Genomic DNA, 18160 nt, shown 5'->3' with positions numbered 1-18160 from the left:
TGAATGGCATTGGAGACTAGTCCTCAACCTCACTTGATTTTGGCAGACAAGAATGTTTAAAGAACGTAGCCAAGGTTAAACTGGCAGACAGAGACTGCTTAGGGGGAGCCAGTTACTTTTCTTTAGGATTAAAGAAATTATATCTAATCCTAAAGAATTAGATAGAATTAGGCTGTCTAGTAGAATGCATTTTTTTAAGCCAGCAAGGAGATAGTGATCCAGAGGACTTAACAGACTTTCCCAAGGTCACAGAGGCAATACGTTTCTGAGATGGGATTCAAACCCAGATCTTCCTGCCTCTGGGTCCATGCCTGCACCCCTTTTGCCCCCGTTTCTGCCAGTTCTCTTTCCCCATCACATCTTATCAAATTGAGACTACAAATTCAGACACATCCATAAGTACCTCTGTAGAGACTGCTATTACATTTAAGTTTCTGAGTATAGCCTTGCTTAAAAGCTTTATTGATGCCTCCTGTTGTCTATTATACCACAATCATATCCCATTATGGTGCAAACATAATCCTCCCCTTAAAACAAAGAAAAAGAGTTAAGCAAAGTTGATCCAAATAGCAACCTTGTCTGACAGTGTACAAGAATTCCTTATCTATAGTCAACCACCTCTCTAAAGAGAGGAGAGCAGCGTGTTTCATGATCGATCCAGATACATTTAACTTCACTAAAATCTTAACAAGCTTGCCGCAAACTCCCCTACCTCCCCCTGAAAACCCTAACCATTTGTGTTTGGGCTCGTGCCTCATTTTTCCAAGAGCGTAAACCCAACCCTAAAGTCTATTGGGAGCACCAGAGCTTCTGCGAACAGGGCTGAATGTCTGAAGTCTTTGATCCCCCTCAGGATTTTGGGCCCAAGGTGATGTTTTCAGAAGCCTTTTAGGAGATGAGTGAAGCAGTCAACGCACAGTGACAAGGCTGTGGATTGGTGGGTCATTGGGCACTGAGGGAGTTAACACCTTTTTTTTTTCCCCCTTTTTCATTTCCAGTCTTTCATTTTGAGGAGGAAAAACTGCCATTTGAAAACATGCAAAGCTAATTAAAGCTTTTCGCAGCTTCATTATCTGAATGCAGTTGAGAATCCTGACTTAAAACTCTTATCAGGAAGAGACTCAACATTGGACCATGAACAGCAAATGAGCATTCAATTAACACTTCAATACAAGGGTATTTTTTAATAAAAAAAATATATACTTTATTGTTAATCTCTTACACTTTGCAAATGCAAATATCCACATTTTAAAACTCAAAGACGGTTGCCGCCCTTTTATTCTTGCCAGAAAGAAAAAAAAAAAAGTCCTTCTTTCTCTATTTACAGGGAAGACCAGAATTTTCTGAAGTTGTAACAAAATTGGAAGAATGCCTTTGCAACATTGAGGTGAGTGTGTCTGGGTCCCTGAAATTAGCAGCAACAATGGCCTACATATTCAAGTGCGCCCCCAAATCTGTCTGGTAGGTGGTACTTCATAAGAGAAAGCTTGACCTGGATCTCAGACTTTGCTGTTCTTATTGAAAATTCATACAGTGACCTCCCAAGAGGATGCCCCCCAAAAGGTATGTGCTGATGGTGCCACCTTGGTGCAATAAAATAAACAATAAACACAGAACTCAGGGAACCTAGACCCTCCAGACAAAAACAAGTCAGCAAGCCCAGGAGTGACTGGTTCCAGTAAAGCTGATAGGCAGAAATCTGAATGTACACAAAGGATGAACAGAAGGAGTTATTATCCCTATTTTAAATACAGATATCTTAAATATGTATTGTCTATCTATGAATACACATGTAAATATATTGGCTTTCAGATCAGTCTTGTGACAAGTGTAAGGCTTGATCAAAGTAGTCACTGACAATTAAAGATTCAATTGGAAATGACAGTGAAGCCATTCCAAAGGACAGCTGGAGTCACTGGGGAAATATGGTCTGATTTACAAAAATGTGATTTGCACACTTGTCCCCAGTGCACAGCCTCACATAAAGGGATAAACCCTGGAATGAGCCTAACTGAGTTTTTCCCCCTCCTTCTAGCAGGGAGTTGCTAGCCTGAATTTTCTGGATAATTACTCAGTTCTTTATTTTACTTTACTAGTGCGACCAGGCCAAAAGATGGGATTCTAATATGGGCAGAGACAAGTGCGAGCACTGATCCAGACAAATTCTTTTGCCAAATGCAAACACGTCCCCTCCTTCCTCTTTAGCTGCTATTTGTAGAGATGCCTCTATAAGAAGAAGGACATGGAAGTGAGCTGCCAGGTGCCATCTTGTATACTCACATAGAGAAGGGCAAGAAGAAACATACAAGTAAAAGACCCCCACAAACCTAGGGCTGCACGGCTGAGCAGGGAGGGGCTAGGAAGGGCTCAGTCCAAGCAGCATTTTTTGCTCTAAATAGCGCTCCATGCTGTCTCCAACTTGTGCAATGGGGCTGGGGGCGGGGGGAGGGGAAATGAAGTTCTTTTTCAACTTTGTGATAAACTTATGGAGATACTTGAAGCCAAAGATCATTTGGAAAATGTAGGAGTCATGAGGCCCTAGATTTAGAGAGAGAAGCGTCCTTAGAAGTCAAATACTTTCATTTTACAGATGAAGAAACTAAGGCAAAAAGAAAACCTAAGGGATTTGCCCAGTGTGGTGCAGCTAGTACGTGCCTAAGTCAGGGTTTGAACCCACATCTGTCTCACTACAAGCCCTAAGCCCTATCCAGAACGCAAGATTTTAGATTCACATTTCTGCTGTGCAAGGATTGTAGAAGGGACTGGTGATATTTTAGGTATTGTGTCTTCAGTTGTATTGAGGGCTATGACACGAAAGGGGAAGAGACCTTCTCCTCCTTTTCTCTAGTTGGACCCCAGAGGGGATATTTAGGGGCAATCAGTGGAATTACAAATAGGGCAATTTAGGCCAGTCAGGGAAAAAAGCTTCGATTGTAGCTGTCCAGGGCGGACTGAGGACCCTTCCCTTATCAGAGGTCTTCAGCAGAAGGCAAGTGACCACTTGACTGGTGCATTGAAAGGGGATTCCTACTCAGGTCCAGTTGGCCCAGTGAGTGGCCTCTTCTGAGATTCCATGGGTAATAGCAAGGACTCTGAAGCTCTCTCTGCCGAGACTTCCTCAGGGCCCAAAGAGCAGAGCATGCCGCCTGATTAAGACCAATGCACGCCTTGGTTTCTGTCTGCCCTAGAGGAAGCTCCATGGGGGAGTGGTGGCAATTTGCTGAAGGGATAGTGCTTTAATCAGGAAGCCTGAGCAGCAGGAGGGATCTTGGCTCTCTATGTGTTTGTTTCTATTGCTTGGGAAGGTGCCTCTCCAACTGACACCTCTTCTGCATATCACACTAAATCTAAATGTGCAAATGTGCAAAAGCACTTGGGCTGCCCAGTCGGGCAGGGGGGCCATGCTAGCCACAGGTACTGCAAGCTAGCACTGGAAAGACACAGAGGCTGCCGGAGCAGCCTGTCTTTTTCCCACATCGATCCTCTCTCCCCTCGTCTTCCCCACCAGCAGCTTTTCCCATTCTCATACTTATTTTCGCAGGTCCCACAATCCTGCCCTAGGCAGGCTCCAGTCTGGGCACAGAATCATGGGGCTGGGGGATTGCCAAGCCCCTCAGGAGCGCTTTAGGTCAGCCCATGGGTGAAATCCCAGCCCACCGGCCTCTGGTCTAGAAAGCCTGCTGCGTCTCCACGAGCCTCTTCTGCAAAGCTAGATGGGTGCGCCTTGCTTCCGCAGTGCATGGGTCCTTGGAGAGAATGACATCCCCAGGCCTAGGGGCAGCTGGGCACTCAGTAAAGCTGTCTTTTGAACTGAGCTGTGTGGAAGTGCTGATGTGGTCCAATAGGGTTTATTGACCATGCGCCATACAATAATGATAATGCCCATTTACATAAAGTTAGGCTGGACCAAGAGCTTCACACTCCTATTTGGTCCTCACAACAATCCGACCCAGTGAGTGCTGTTACCATTACTATCCCCATTTGACAGATGAAGACACTGAGGCAAAACGACCTTAAATAATTTGCCCCAAATCCCAGCTATTGTCTGAAGGGGGATTCAAACCCAGGCCTTTCTGACTCCCAGTCCAGCTGCTTGGCCTGCTGTTCGTGCCTCCTAACTCTAGAACTGAGCCTGGGGGGATCACTCCCCTCCCTGAGCTTACACCCCATCTGGAGTCAGAAAAGGCACAACACATAAACAGGTGAATAATGCTTTGTGCAGAAAGGAGAATCAGGGCATTGAGACAATCTGCTTTTTGTAAAACTAAGAGATAATCCAGGTTTTTATAAAGCAAACCCTCTTTAGAAATGCACTAGGAAAACTTCCTCTTTAATGGGTTTTTGGCAGCTTTTTTTTCCAATAAAGTGAAAGTGTTCATGATCAAATAATCTTTATGTAGAACTTCAACTTTCTTAAGTACTTTGCATTCGCTGTGATTTCGTTTTCACAACAGAACTGCAAGGTTAGAGGAGAAAATGGAACATTGTCCTCATTTTGCAGGTGGGGACACTGAGGCTGAAACCATTGACATGTCTTGCCCCAGATTGCCCACCTTGTCTAGAACTAGAGGACTGATTTTTCAGATACAAAGTCAGCCACTAAGGAAAGATCCCCTCATTCATCCATTCTGTAAGCTTGATTTCGGAGGCCGACTCAGTAAAAACCCATGTATAAAAAATGAATGGAATCGGTCTTTTCTAGGTGACAGAAGATAAAAGAAAACACAGAAAAGAATCCAAACGAACAGAAATTAAGCTGAAAGAAATCCCAGGCTAGAGCATTTAGCCAAGACCACCTTTGCTTACTCTGTGTCTTTAAGCCTATCTGCTTTGTTCAGAGATTGAAAATACCTTTTCTTTATGCAGCTGATGTCTCCTGCTTCAAGTAACAGCAGTGGGTCTCTGTCTCCTTCCTCTTCCTCTGATTGCCTGGTGAGCTGGGGAGGCCCCAGTAGGAGTAACGTAGCTGCTCTCCGAAGCCGTTTCGAGCTAGAGTATGCCCTGAATGCCAGATCCTGCATGTACTGGTCCCAGAAGTAAGTGATCCTCGCAGACACATGAGATAACCAAAGTGTGGTGTGTATAAAACATCACACACACACACACACACACACACACAGACACACACACACACACACACACATACACATATATATAAAAGCAATGGAGAAAGAGCTCCTCTGCTGAGAGGACATCTTGTCATCATTCTCCTTGCACTGATTACTCTTCCTCTAAGTGCTGTTTCCTTGTCTCTATGCTGTTCAAGAACTAAGTATAGTGAACACGTCTGCATTTCAGCCCCTTGGGGCAAAGTCCTAGCTGTCTGACCCTAGTTCCCTCTCTGGTCATCTATGCCCTCTTTCCTCAAATCATCTTGCAGTTATTAACCTGTTCACAAGTTGTATTCCCCAATCTAGAATAAGTTCCTCGAAGGCAGGAATGTGCTTTTTTTTCTTTCATCGTTGCCTTTCTGCATCCCCATGACTAGGCCAATGCTGCACACATAGAAGGTGGTTTGAAAATGCTTCATCTATCAATAGGTATTGAAGCTGTGCTTTCATTGACATTGTCAGGTGATGAAATTTCTTCTAGCAATGTCAGCTGGCACCTTCTAATCATCGATGCATTGAGAGGTTAAGGAGCTGTTTTAGGGTCAAACAGCAAGTCTGTGTCAGAGGCTGGATTGAACCCAGGTCCTTCTGACTTTGTGGTTGTTTGTCAGTCTGTTATTCCACAAGACTTCTTTCTCTTTGATCAGTTGGATGGATTGGATCAGAACAGAAGGTCTCCTTTCTCCCCCTTGAGCTTGCATGCCCAGCAGTAACCAGTTAGCAGCAAGATATTTTTGTCTTCTGAAAGCTGGTAGGAAACCTGTCCTCAGGGGCTGTCAGAATTCTCCCAGAGTGGATAAAGTGCTGCTGACTTTACAGCAGTCAGGGTGAGGCTGCTGCTGGGTTTTCAAAAATATTTATGGATGGAAATGTGTAAGTGATACATTAAGCCTTTAATGTATGCAGTGTCGTAAATAGAGAAATTGTAGCTGACTGCCTAAAAGCCGGACATGCTGTGGACACTTGGTTTGTTTGCTTGTTTTTGTCATTCCCTGTTAACCAACTTTACACACAAAACCAGAAGATTCTTAGAGGCCAAACATGTATCATTTGATTCTGCATGGCAAACATTTATTGGGCACCTATTGAATAGAAAACACTTTGCTAGGTCTTGGGAAAGATACAGGAGTTGGGTAAGATAGTCCCTGTTGTGACATTGATGACCATTGTGCAAAATGGTATGTGTCTAAAAGGGCAAGAGTATGCTCTACAAGGTCTGGGGAAGTGACCGCTATTGACTGAGAGAAGTAGGTTGGATGTCTTGGAAGAGGTGACTCTGAGAGGGTAGATTCTGTGTCTGTCCCCATCAGCAATAGCAGTTGAAGGATTTAGAGGGACATTCACAGAAGGATCACAGGGAAATATGTGGAGCAGTGAGCCTTCATGACAATGGAAAGTCTAAAGGCTAAAATAAGATGGTACGAGAAATCCAGGGCAAAGGGTGGCATGCAGATCTCAGTGGACGGTAGGATCAGATCTAATCAGGTCCAGTCCCCAGAAGTGGGAGGACATCTCTGTGTCTTGAGTCACTTCACTTGGAGTACAAGCACCTTCAGGTCATCGCAAGAAGAGAGATGGGGACCATAAATCGTTACTGAGCAAGGCTGTCTTCATGCTTACCTCGTGCAGGTTTTCTTTGCGCTAGCTCTACATGCAGAAGACAAGATATTTCTGAAAGAGCAAGGCAGGCTACTAAATCGTGCTTTCCCCTTGACTCAGCAATACAACTATACCCATACCTCAACAAGAAGAAAAGAGAGGAATAGGACCCCTAAGTACAAAACTCTTTGCAGCAGGACTTTGCAAAGGAAGGGAGTGCCCATCAATGGGAGAATAGATGAACAAATTCATAGACCAATGTAATAGAATGTCATTGAGCTATGAGAAGGGATGAAGAGAATGGTTTCTAAGAAACCTTGAAAGACTTGTGGAAACTGATGCAGAGTGAAGTGAACAGGACCTGAAGGATAATTTATACTCTAACAACAACATCACAAAAAGGAACAATTTTCAAAGAACCCTCAGCAATTCAAAGTCCAGCCACAATTCCAAAGGACTGATAACGATGAATGCAGCTCACCTCCTGCTAGAGGAATAACGAGGTCAAGATGCAGAGTGAGGCACGAGTTTCTGGAAATGGCCAGCATGGGAATTTTTTACGTGTGACTATGGGTGTTTGTGATGAGGTTCTGTGTTTCTTAGGCAAGGGAAAGAAAAAAATGATGCTTTGCAATAGAAATAATAATAATTATTATAAGAAAGAGGAAGAAAGGGGAAAAGAAGATCAGAAGGTGAGGTGGGAGAAAGGGTGAAAGGTATCATGTCCAAAACATAAAAAGATTGTGAAAAGTAAGCCCTCATTGGCCCTGTGAAGCCCCCAAATAAAGAGAGATTTTCATGGTTGATTACTGTACCTTTAGGTCAATTTCCAATGATCTAGTTTTCATAGATCCATATTCATGGTTTTTTAAAAGTTAATTTCAACAAAAATCCTTCACATTCAAATATTCAAATGCAACATTTATATCTCAAACTGACCTACTTGAGGGAAATGAAAAGAATAAACCAGGGCTTAATTAACAATCAAGCTCTAACTATGTTCTCCTTTCTTTCCATTTAAAGAGCTTCCACGCAGAGGTCGACCTTTCTCAAAGGGTAGGTGTTCTTAGCTAATACTTGAATTTCCTACCCTCTATATATAACAAGCCTGTGGGAAATTGTTCAGAATTCTTAAAAATGAAAGCCAGTTGTGAAGCTTCAGTCTTGAGAGAGGATGTGGAGGGAGAATATTCTCCTAATTGATGACTTGTTTCCGTGAAAGTTCCTTTCTCCTTCCCCCACCTCATCTCCCATTGGTTCAGGGTGCCTGCCTCCACCTCCAGTTCTCAGGAGCGTCATGCTGCCCTGTTTGTCTAGAGGTGGTTTAGGGCCATTCTAGGTCTTTGAGGTTGACCTCGTCAGCCCCCAGACAACGGGGAACTGAGACTCCCAGAGCAGTGGAGGCTTAGGGTTCTGGGCTCTCAGATTCAGAGTGAGAAAGGACCATGGTTTCAGCTTATCTGGCATCCTCCTTTCCCATATGAGGTTCTTGAGAGCCAGGGAGATGCTGAAAGTTCTGAAACGGAATTATAGCAGCAGCAGCAGCAGCAGCAGCAGCGGCAGTAGCCGTAACAGCGGTAATAACTGGCGTCTATATAACACGTTAAAGTTTGCAGAGCACTCAGAATGTTAATTTGTGATCCTCACAACTATCCTGTAAAGTGACTGCTATTATAATCCCCATTGTACAGAGGAGGATTCAGGGGAAGAGACTAAATGACTTACCCAAGGTCACACAACTGGGATGTGTCAGAGGTGGGATTTGAACTCAGGTCTTCCTGACTCCAGACCCAGTCTTCTTTTCAATGCCTCCATCTCCCCAGGAGTGGGAATCTGGCTCTTCTGAATCCAGATCCTTTGTTCTGTCCTCTCCAGCCACATGGCTTCATGTCCCCTTTTTGAGGGTTCAGAAGCCAGTTCTAGCCTGCCTGAGTTTTTAGTTTTACTGATTGTCCTTTGGGAAGGTCAAGCTGTTGGGTGGCCAGGAGAAGAGTCAGCCAGAAAGAGGCCAGAGTAGCCTCAGCTGTGCCAGATGACTTGGGGTGCAGCAGAGTCATTAAGCCGATGCTCTTTTTTCAGTGGGAAGGGGGAGGGTCCCCTAAAGATTTCATTGACAGAAATGTATCTCTCACCTATCATTTATAGGGCTATGCTGGAGCCTTTGAGTCACACATCAAGTTAAGTGTCAGAGACAGGACTGGAGCCTCCTGCCTCCAGGGCCAGCCCTGTATCACCACTGTACCATCCTGTCTGCATGTGACTGTGGAGGAAGGTGGGGGTATTTATATGTCAGGGACATAATACCTGACATTTAGATAAGGCATGTGAGGAGGGAAGAGATGGTTTTTATCAATAATATGCCAGTGGAACCGCATTCACAAAGCTCACAGAAAGCTGGGGAGAGCCTGCTGTACAAGATCCATGGTTTTTATTGTCTTTTGCTTAATAATTAAAAATAAACATTTGATTTTGTAGACAAAACATGTCTTAAAGTTACCAACAAGGTGACTTCCATGCAAAATGTCAAAGTTGTATAAGATTCTTCACAAGATACAACAGCCAGGTGTTCTGGAGCAGGTAAGAGTGTTGGACTTGAGAAGAAGACCTGAGTTCCAATCTGACCTCTGTCACTAGATGTATGACTTTATACAAATAACTTAACTGTGCTTGGCTTCACTTTCCTCATTTGTTAAATAGGGATGATAATACTATCTACCTCCCAGGGTTGTTCTGAGAATCAGATGAGACAATATTGTTAAGTGTTGGCCAACAGTAAAACACTGTGTGAATGCTGCTACTGGTGATGAGGTGATGGTGATGATGATATGGTGGTGATGATGATGGTGATGGTGATGATGATGATGGTGGTGATGATAGTGATGATGGTGATAGTGGTGATAGTGATGATGATGATGGTGATGACGGTGATGGTGGTGATGATGGTGATGGTGATGATGGTGATGATGAGGATGATGATGGTGGTGATGGTGATGTTGAGATTGATGTTGATGATACAACAGAGACAACCTTGTTCAGTGAGCCCATGACTATTGCTATAAGGCAAGGTGTATCAAGAAGAAATATGTTCCCCAAAGGTGCGTCCCATTGTCATGGGGGGTATTAATTCAGACTCCAAGTCAAAGAGAGATTTTTTTAACCAATAGTAACATTTTCTAGTTTTTCCTGTTTGTGTATGACATTGTCCTTATTTCATCAAGCCCCGTGAGAAACTCATATTCATTCAAATAATTTTTCCCTAACTATCCACTAAGAAATACCAAGTAGATAGTAAATGTTTATTGCCCCAGCTAGGTACAGTTGGATTACTTTTATAACTATAACTATAACTATATATATATATATATATATATATTGAGCAAGAACTGCAAATGGGTCACAAGTTAGAATCAGAAACTAAGAGGAAGAGAAGGAAATAGATTCCCATATTGTCTTTGGGAAATTGATATGTTCTGTTAATGACCATAAGCTTCACTCTCAAAGTCCCATTCCCTTAATGGGCACATTCCAACAATTCATATTTCAGGATATACAAAATCAATAAAAGGTGATTTGGGTAGAGGGGTACACAAATGAGTCTTTGTGTAGAAGGTGGTACATGAGCTGAGCCTTTAAGGAAAGCAGGATTTGGGGAAGTGGAGGGGAGGAGGGAGTAGTATCCTAAACGTGGGCACAGCCAGTGAAAGAGAAAGAAATGGAAGATGGAGTTCTGAGGAGGAAGAATATCCCCAGGTGGGATAGACTGTTGTCAGTGTGGCTCAGATTGGCTTATGAAGGACTTTGAGAGACAGGAAGTAATAGGGAGCTACTGCCCTTTATTGAGTAAGTGGTGACATGGTGAGAGCAGCAGTTTAGGGAAATCTTTTTAGTAACTTTGTAAAGAATATGTTAGAGTGGATGGAGGCATAAGGAAGGGAGACCAAGTCAGAGTCTACTGCCTTAGTCCAGGAAAGAGGTGAAGCTATGAAATAGAGTGGTGATTGTGTGATGGAAAAGAATGGGATGGAGGTGAGAACTACTGCCCAACTAGGGATGGTGAGATTGGACCAGCGATCAGCCACAGCCATGTGGGGTGAGGAAGAGAGAGGGACTCAGGATGGCACCAAGTTCGTGAAGCTGAGTGACCAGAGGGGAGGTGGTGCCTTCGACAAAGAAGGGCACATCAGAACAAAAGTGAATGGGACGGTCAAGACCATGGTTTGTCTTTTGGACTTGGGATGAAAATGCCTCCGAGGCGTCCATCTGAGTAGTGAGTGTGCAGAGTCTATAAAGCCTTTCAGAGACCTTGCCCTATTTCATTGTCACACAAACTGTGAGAGCACAAGACACAGGAACCACCCTTCCTACTTTACAGGATGAAAGAAGCAAAGGCAGACTTGAGTTTGGAATCTTGCCTCAGTCATTCATAACTATGAGACCAGGGTAGGTCACCTAACGTCTAGGTAGGACTGTCCTAACCTCTCAGCCTCAGTTTCTTTATCTCTAAGTTGGGACTAATAATAGTCCCTAGAACCCAGCGTTATGGTGAGAATCAAAGGAGATGACTCTGTAAAACCTTTTGTAAAAAGTGCTAACGTGAGGTCTTCGTAGTCTAGTCACTCCAAAGACGCTAAATGCGCGCGAGGTGTGTCAGTAATCCCTCTAAAGGCTGGGCATGCCGAGGAAGGGAAAAGCATAGTCTCTGTCCCGAAGGAGCTCCCAGTCTATGGGAGTCGATACACAAAGAACTCCATCCGTAAGAGATTAACGCGGTGTCTACAGTGTAAAAGAAGGTGATCACATAACCTCAGTGGAGGGCTGAGGACAGGGGAAGAAGGTGGGCAGAAAGTCAGGGGGAGGGGACCATGGAGTAAGTGGAGGGAAGCAAACTGCAGACACTGAATGAGGCCGATTGTACAGTGTTAAAAGGGATGTGGTTGTACACATCCAAATGTGTGGGGTTTAGCCCAACAGCATCTCTGGGATGGAAAAATGGAAAGGGGACGGGTCCCCAAATCCTCCAAATGTAAGGTGCCCAGCTCTGGAGCTTGGAGCCCTGCAGCTGGAGCCTGCAAATGGTGCATTCATTTGTCACTTTTCTGTGCAAAGGTTAAGATTTGTTTTATGGGACGCGGGCTGAATTTTTCTTTCTCACCCCACCCCCACCCCAAACTGTGAATTTCAGTGGCAGGGGGAAAGGGAAGGCCCCACTGATCTTGTTTGTGTTGAGTAAAGTTCTGAGAATAGAACACTGTTTAGCCATCTAGGAAAAGAAAGCCAGACCTATGGAAATCAGAATTTTCAAAACAGATACACCAGGGAGTAATTATTCACATCGACAAAAGGTTCTGCCAAAAGGTTCCTTTAAATAGCAAGCTTGCCTGCTGGCATATCTCAAACACGTTTCTATGTTTTAGGAAAAAGGGCTGAATTTTTAGAAAATCAATTAACACACACTTTGTCAGGAATATAACTATTGTGCAGGGTGAAGCATGCCAGAAAGTCAGGCCTTGTGAGCTTTGGGGGGTGAGGGCGGCACAAATAGGATGGGCTGATCATTTCCAAGTGGGCAGAGGTCCAGCTGGGACGTGCTGAGGAAAGGCAGGCATGGGGTTCTAGGCACCTGCTGTTGTGGGGAGGAACAGGTTAGGGCAGAGCAGTGTTCTGCTGTATATTTGTGAGGGATGATGGAAGAGGGAGGTGGGGAGATCATTGATTAACAGAGCTGTGCAGGCGTGGAGGTTTCTTATTTCTCTGGCTTAGGGATTAAAACCAAGCTGGCACTTTTGCAACACTGAGTTTTTGATCCCTGGTTTTGTTTCACAGACTCCCTGATTCTCAGAATTGGAAGGGATCTCAGAGGGTACCGAGACCAGGGAACCTTAAGCTGGGGTTCACTGATAGGCTGGCTGGGTGCAGCCTGTGAGCTGTCTATGGAGTTTAGGAGGTCCATGAGGTTAGATTTGGAAAAATACATCTTTGTTTTCAATAACTTTGGTTTCTTTTTCATACTAGATTTTTAATTTTACTCATTTAGAAGCAATAATAATGAAAGAAGGTTCACTGGGTCCTACACAAGGGGTCCATCACACACACACACACACACACACATGAAGAGCCCCTGGACTTCACCTGTCCACCCACACCTACAGCACCATACATCCCCAGCTACTTGAAGACCTCTGGCGAAGGCAAACTCAGTATCAGGGTATTTGGGGACACCTATAAAGGTTTTCCTTTCATGAAATCAAAATTTGCCTCTGCAGCTTCCACCCATTTCCCTCTGGGGCCAACACTATTTCATATGACAACCTTTCACCTAGTTGAAGATATTGTGCCCCTCCCCCCATCTAATCTCCTCAAGGCTCAATATCCTTACTCCCTTCAAAGGCTCCTCATAAAGCATGGTCTAACATACTTTCGCCATCCTGATTACCCTCTTCGGGATGCTTTGAAGTTTATTTGCACCCTTCCTAATCCTAAGACGGTGTACCCCAAACCCAGCACTCCAAATGTGGATGGACCAAGGGGAACCCAGTACAACTATCCCTTCCAGACCTGGAAAGATCAGACCAAATCCTGCCACTGAACCCAGCGAGGTTGGTTCTGCCTCCTCCAAAATGCTTCTGCAGCTGGCCACTGGCACTGCCAGTGCCCTTGTGGTACAAAATACAATGACATTGACTCCTTGGACTGTCTTCTCAGAGTTATGCTGAAAAATGCATGAAAGGAAATTTAAAAAATTACAAATGCAACCAATTCACATTGAAATACAATTATCTATATCTATCTGTCTATGTTTTGATATCTATCTTTCTAGATATTTTATAAAGATAGACATCAGTACTAATATAGATATAGAACCCATATGGGTTATACACAGATATCTAGAACCAGTAATATGTGGGCAGTTATGGTAGCTGTACAAGGAACCTTGACCTTGGAGTCAGAGGATCCGACTGGGAATCTCAAATCTTTCTCTTATGACCCTGGTAACTCTGGGGAGGCCATCTCATCTCCTCTAGCCTCAGTTTCCCCATTTGTAACATGAGAGGGGTAGACATGATGATCTCTATTGCCCTGTTTCACTTAAACAACTATCATATTTCTATTTTTTTTTTCCTAATAGAACAAAGGAAGAAAAAGAGGGCAAATTTTAAAGGGGGTATCAGAAGAAACCTCAGGGGAATCCAGTTTCATCTTCTATAAGCTAGAGTAGCAGGTCCTCACCAAGGCTGGAAAGGGGGAAAAAATTGTCATTATAATTCACTTTCTATAGCACTTTAAAATTTAACAAAGCACCACCCAGTGAGGTAGATAGTTGGAATATTATTCTCCCCATTTTGCAATTGAATAGTTTGAATCTCAGAAAAGTTAAGTGACTTAATAATAATAAAAGCTAGTGTTTCAATTGTATTTTATGGTTTTACAAACATTATCTCATTTGATCATCACAGCAGCCTTAAGGATTAGGACTATTATTGTCTTCAATTTACAGATTGAGGAAACTGAGACTGGGTGGGGCCATGTGTCCAGGGTCAGAATAGCTAGCCATCATCTGAAACAGGTTTTGAACTGCTCACTCCAAATTCAGTGAACTAACCACTGCACCACCTGTCTGGCTAGTCCTGTAAGGTTCTTTGGAGCTGGTATGTCTCCCTTTTTCATTTGCGCCCCAGTGCCTACCATGGTGTCCAGTGTAAAGTAGACATTTAGTATTTTTCTGCTTGCTCATATTTAGAAGGCAGGGACAGGATCCTAGTATTTAGGACCCTGTGCCTAGTGCCTTATACTCATATTTGACTAATTTCCTCCTTAAATAAAAAGAAAGTAAGTAATAGAAAAAAGAGAAACTAAAAAGGTAGGACCGTTACCCCAAAAGACAAGAGAATAAGCAGGACCGTTCTTAGTTGACTATGTCAAATGGCGCACTGCTGAGAAAATGATGGATTTGGGGTTGGAGGACCCAGGTCTGCATTTGATTCTCTACCTGTGATGTGTATGAACTTGGGCAAGTCACTGCCATGGGGCCCCAGCTATAAAACGTGGGTCCAAAATGACATGATTTCCAGTATCTGTTCCAGCTCTGAACTATGATCCTATGAGACTTAAATGCTTTGCAGTAAAGAAAAGGCTGGGGGTCTTAGAGGGGGGGAGTGGAGGGAAAGAAATGGAGAAGAGGGGAGGGTCAGGGCAGTGAGGAAAAGAATTAAACAAGTGCACCCTGTAGGGAGCCCCTGAGCCCATGCTTAGCTCTCCATGTTGACTAAGAGAATGACAACTACTTTGGAAATTAAAGAAGCTTTCCCTTCTCCCACTCTCCTAATAGTCTGGATCGAGTTAACACCCTCTGGTGTTAAAGATTTAATGAATAGTTCCCTCCAGCCTGCCTGCAATTCTCACAGTTGTTCCAGGATTCCCTTTGGGACTTGTGGATGCAAGGAAATGATCTTGTATTTGTTGAGGTTCACATGTCTCCACATTCCTGCTCCACAGCTAGACTGCAGCTTCTGCAGCAGAAGGGCCCTTTCTCACTTCTTCTTGTATCTCCCTTCCTCCCAAGCTTCCCACAAGAAAATGAGCAGGTGAACAAGGAGGTTCGAATGGCCCCACATGAAAGCCACCTTTGCCTCTGACATGGCGGCACTGTAACTTTCTTAGTCTTCTCCATGATAGATTCAGGCTCCAGCAGAAAATAGCTCCTGTCTTCCAAGTAGGTCTCAGGGAAATACATTCATATGCTGGAGGAAGTGATTTAAATAGATCTCCTTGGGAGAAGAGAAACTAGTTGAGAGTTTTTAGAGGTTACCACAAATCCATATGTTATTGCATTAGTCTGAATAGAATTTCCAATTCAGTTCAAGGACTATTCACTCACTTCTGATATCTCTTTTATCACAAACTAAATTAAATGAAGTAAAAGGTGAATTAACCAAATGGAGTGGCCTGTGCCTGATTCTGTGGGTAGAGTAGAGACAAAAAAAATGGTCTTGGGGTCAGAAGATAGGGTTTCTAATCTGAGCTCTGGCGTCGATTATCTGTGTGACCTTATGTAATCACCATCCTCCCTGAGCCTCTCAGCTGCCTCTGGAGACTGGAAGTGCCTAGCCCATGGGGCTGCAGAGGAAACAGCTTTAGGAATCCTAGAGGGCCATTCTTCAGGCACAAAGCTCCATCTCCTCCCATCCCCCAGCTGGAGGGAATGCTGGTTGCCTTCAAATAGCACCTTCTGTTGGTCTCCGCCCCACCCCAGACATCCCACGACTGTCTTGTATCTGCCTTGTATATGTCATCCAAGTAACCATCTCTATGTGTACAAATTGTCTCTTCTCTTAGAATCTAAGCTTCAGGAGGGCAAGGACTGTTCCGAGTTTGTCCTCATACTCCCAAGTGCCTGATACTATTAGGCTGACGACTGATTCTTTCATTTATTCCCTCTCACACTTCCTCAGTGTCTCCAACTGAAACTTTTTGTGGATGAATTGAATCTGCCATTCTAAGTCCCCCTCCTCCCTTTCCAAAGAGCGTGAGTGATCTTCAAAGGCTTCCAGTGCAGGAAAGAATGAATGTTTACATTCGCTGGCTGGCCTTATCAAGTGATTGTCTCTCCTCTTGAGGACACCTCCAGGAACCACTGGACAGGGGCCGGGTCTTCTTAATGCTACCTCCATCATGTTTCTCATGCCAGTCTTCATCTCTCCACTCCTGGTACCCATTCTAATTCTTTTTTTTAACTTTTTAAATTTACTTTTAGTTTACAACATTCAGTTCCACAAGCTTTTGAGTTCCAAATTTTCTCCCCCTCCTCTGCTATGGTGGCATGCAATCCAATACAGGCTTTACCAATATCTTCACATTAAACATTAGTCCAGTTGTAAAGCAGAATTATGATCAGTGGAATGAACAAGAAGAAAGAAAACAAAACAAAAAAGAGAGAAAGCAAATAGTTCAGACTCCACAATTCTTTCTCTGGATGTGGATAGCCATTTCTATCATGAGTCTTTTGGAATTGTCTTATAATGTTGCATTGCTGAGAGGAGCCCAGTCCATCAAAGTCAGTCACCACAGATATATGTGTTTAAAATTGTGTACAAATTTCTCCTGGTTCTGCTCCCCTCACTCAGCATCAGTTTCTATAAGTCTCTCCAGGTAATTATGAAGTCAGTCTGCTCCTCATTTCTTTTAGCACAATAGCATTCCATTACATTCATATACCACAACTTGTTCATCTGTTCCCCAATTGGTGGGCATCCCCTTGATTTCCAATTCTTTGCCACCACAAAAAGAGCTGCTATAAATATTTTTGTACATACGGGTCTTTTTCCTACTTGTATGATCTCTTTGGGATACAGCCCTGGAAGTGGTATTTCTCTGTCAAACAGGATGCACATTTTTATAGCCCTTTGGACATAGTTCCAAATTGCTCTCCAGAATAGTTGGATCAGTTCACAACTCCACCAACAATGCATTAGTGTTCCAATTGCCCCACATCTTCTCCAGAATTTATCATTTTCCTGTTTTATAATGTTAGCCAATCTGACCAGTGAGATGTGGCACCTCGGGGTTATTTTGATTTGTATTTCTCTAATCAATACTGATTTAGAGCATTTTTTCATAGGATTATAGATACCTTTTATGCCTTCTTCTGAAAACTGCCTGTTCATATCCTTTCTCCATTTATCAACTGGGGAATGACTTGTATTCTTATATATTTGACTCAGTTCTCTGTATATTTTAGAAATGAGGCCTTTGGGGCGGCTAGGTGGTGCAGTGAGTAAGAACACCGGACACAGAGTTGGGAGGACCTGAGTTCGGTTCCGGCCTCAGACACTTAATACCCACCCAAAAAGTAACTAGCCGTGTAAGCTTGGTTTACTTTAACCTTAACCCCAATTGCCCTCCAAAAAGGCAAAAAAAAAAAAAGAAAGAAATGAGGCCTTTATCAGAGACATTGATTGTAAAAATTCTCTCCCAATTTTCTGCTTCCCTCCTACTCTTGACTACTTTGGCTTTGTTTACACAAAAAAACTTTTTAATTTAATATAATCAAAATGATCCATTTTGCATTAAGTAATGCTCTGTGTCTCTTATGTGGGCAGAAATTCTTCCCTTCTTTATAAATCTAACAGATAAACTACTCCTTGCTCTCCCAGTCTTTATATCTAGATGATGTACCCATTTAGATTTTATTTTGGTATACAGTGTAAGATATTGGTCTATGCCCAGTTTCTGCCATACTATTTTCCAGCTTTCCCAATAGGGTTTTTTTTGGTCAAATGGTAAATTCTTATCCCAGAAGCTAGGGTCTTTGGGTTTGTCAAACAGCATATTGCTTTAGTCATTCTCTGCTGTGTCTCAAGTACCTAATCTATTCCACTGATCCACTCTTCTATTTCTCAGCCAGTACCAAGTAATTTTGATAACTGCTGCTTTATAATACAGTTTAAAATCTG

At 43.3% G+C, this 18160-nt stretch overlaps 1 protein-coding gene across 1 annotated transcript in view; it reads left to right on the top strand.

Annotated features, from left to right (window-relative positions):
* The window catches only part of LOC138164769 (serine/threonine-protein kinase TNNI3K-like), a 370349-nt gene that overhangs the window by 309985 nt on the left and 42204 nt on the right, over positions 1-18160 (top strand). The window contains exons 22-23 of the mRNA XM_069092731.1: positions 1328-1387; positions 4867-5036. Coding sequence (XP_068948832.1) covers positions 1328-1387; positions 4867-5036 — 230 coding nt within the window. The remainder of the gene's footprint in view (positions 1-1327; positions 1388-4866; positions 5037-18160) is intronic.

Source organism: Petaurus breviceps, unplaced genomic scaffold (assembly GCF_028583685.1).
Source record: "Petaurus breviceps papuanus isolate PSGF00001 unplaced genomic scaffold, PetGlider_PUasm1.0 207, whole genome shotgun sequence".
Classification (NCBI taxonomy): Eukaryota; Metazoa; Chordata; class Mammalia; order Diprotodontia; family Petauridae; genus Petaurus; species Petaurus breviceps.
This window is presented reverse-complemented; position numbering and strand designations above follow the sequence as displayed.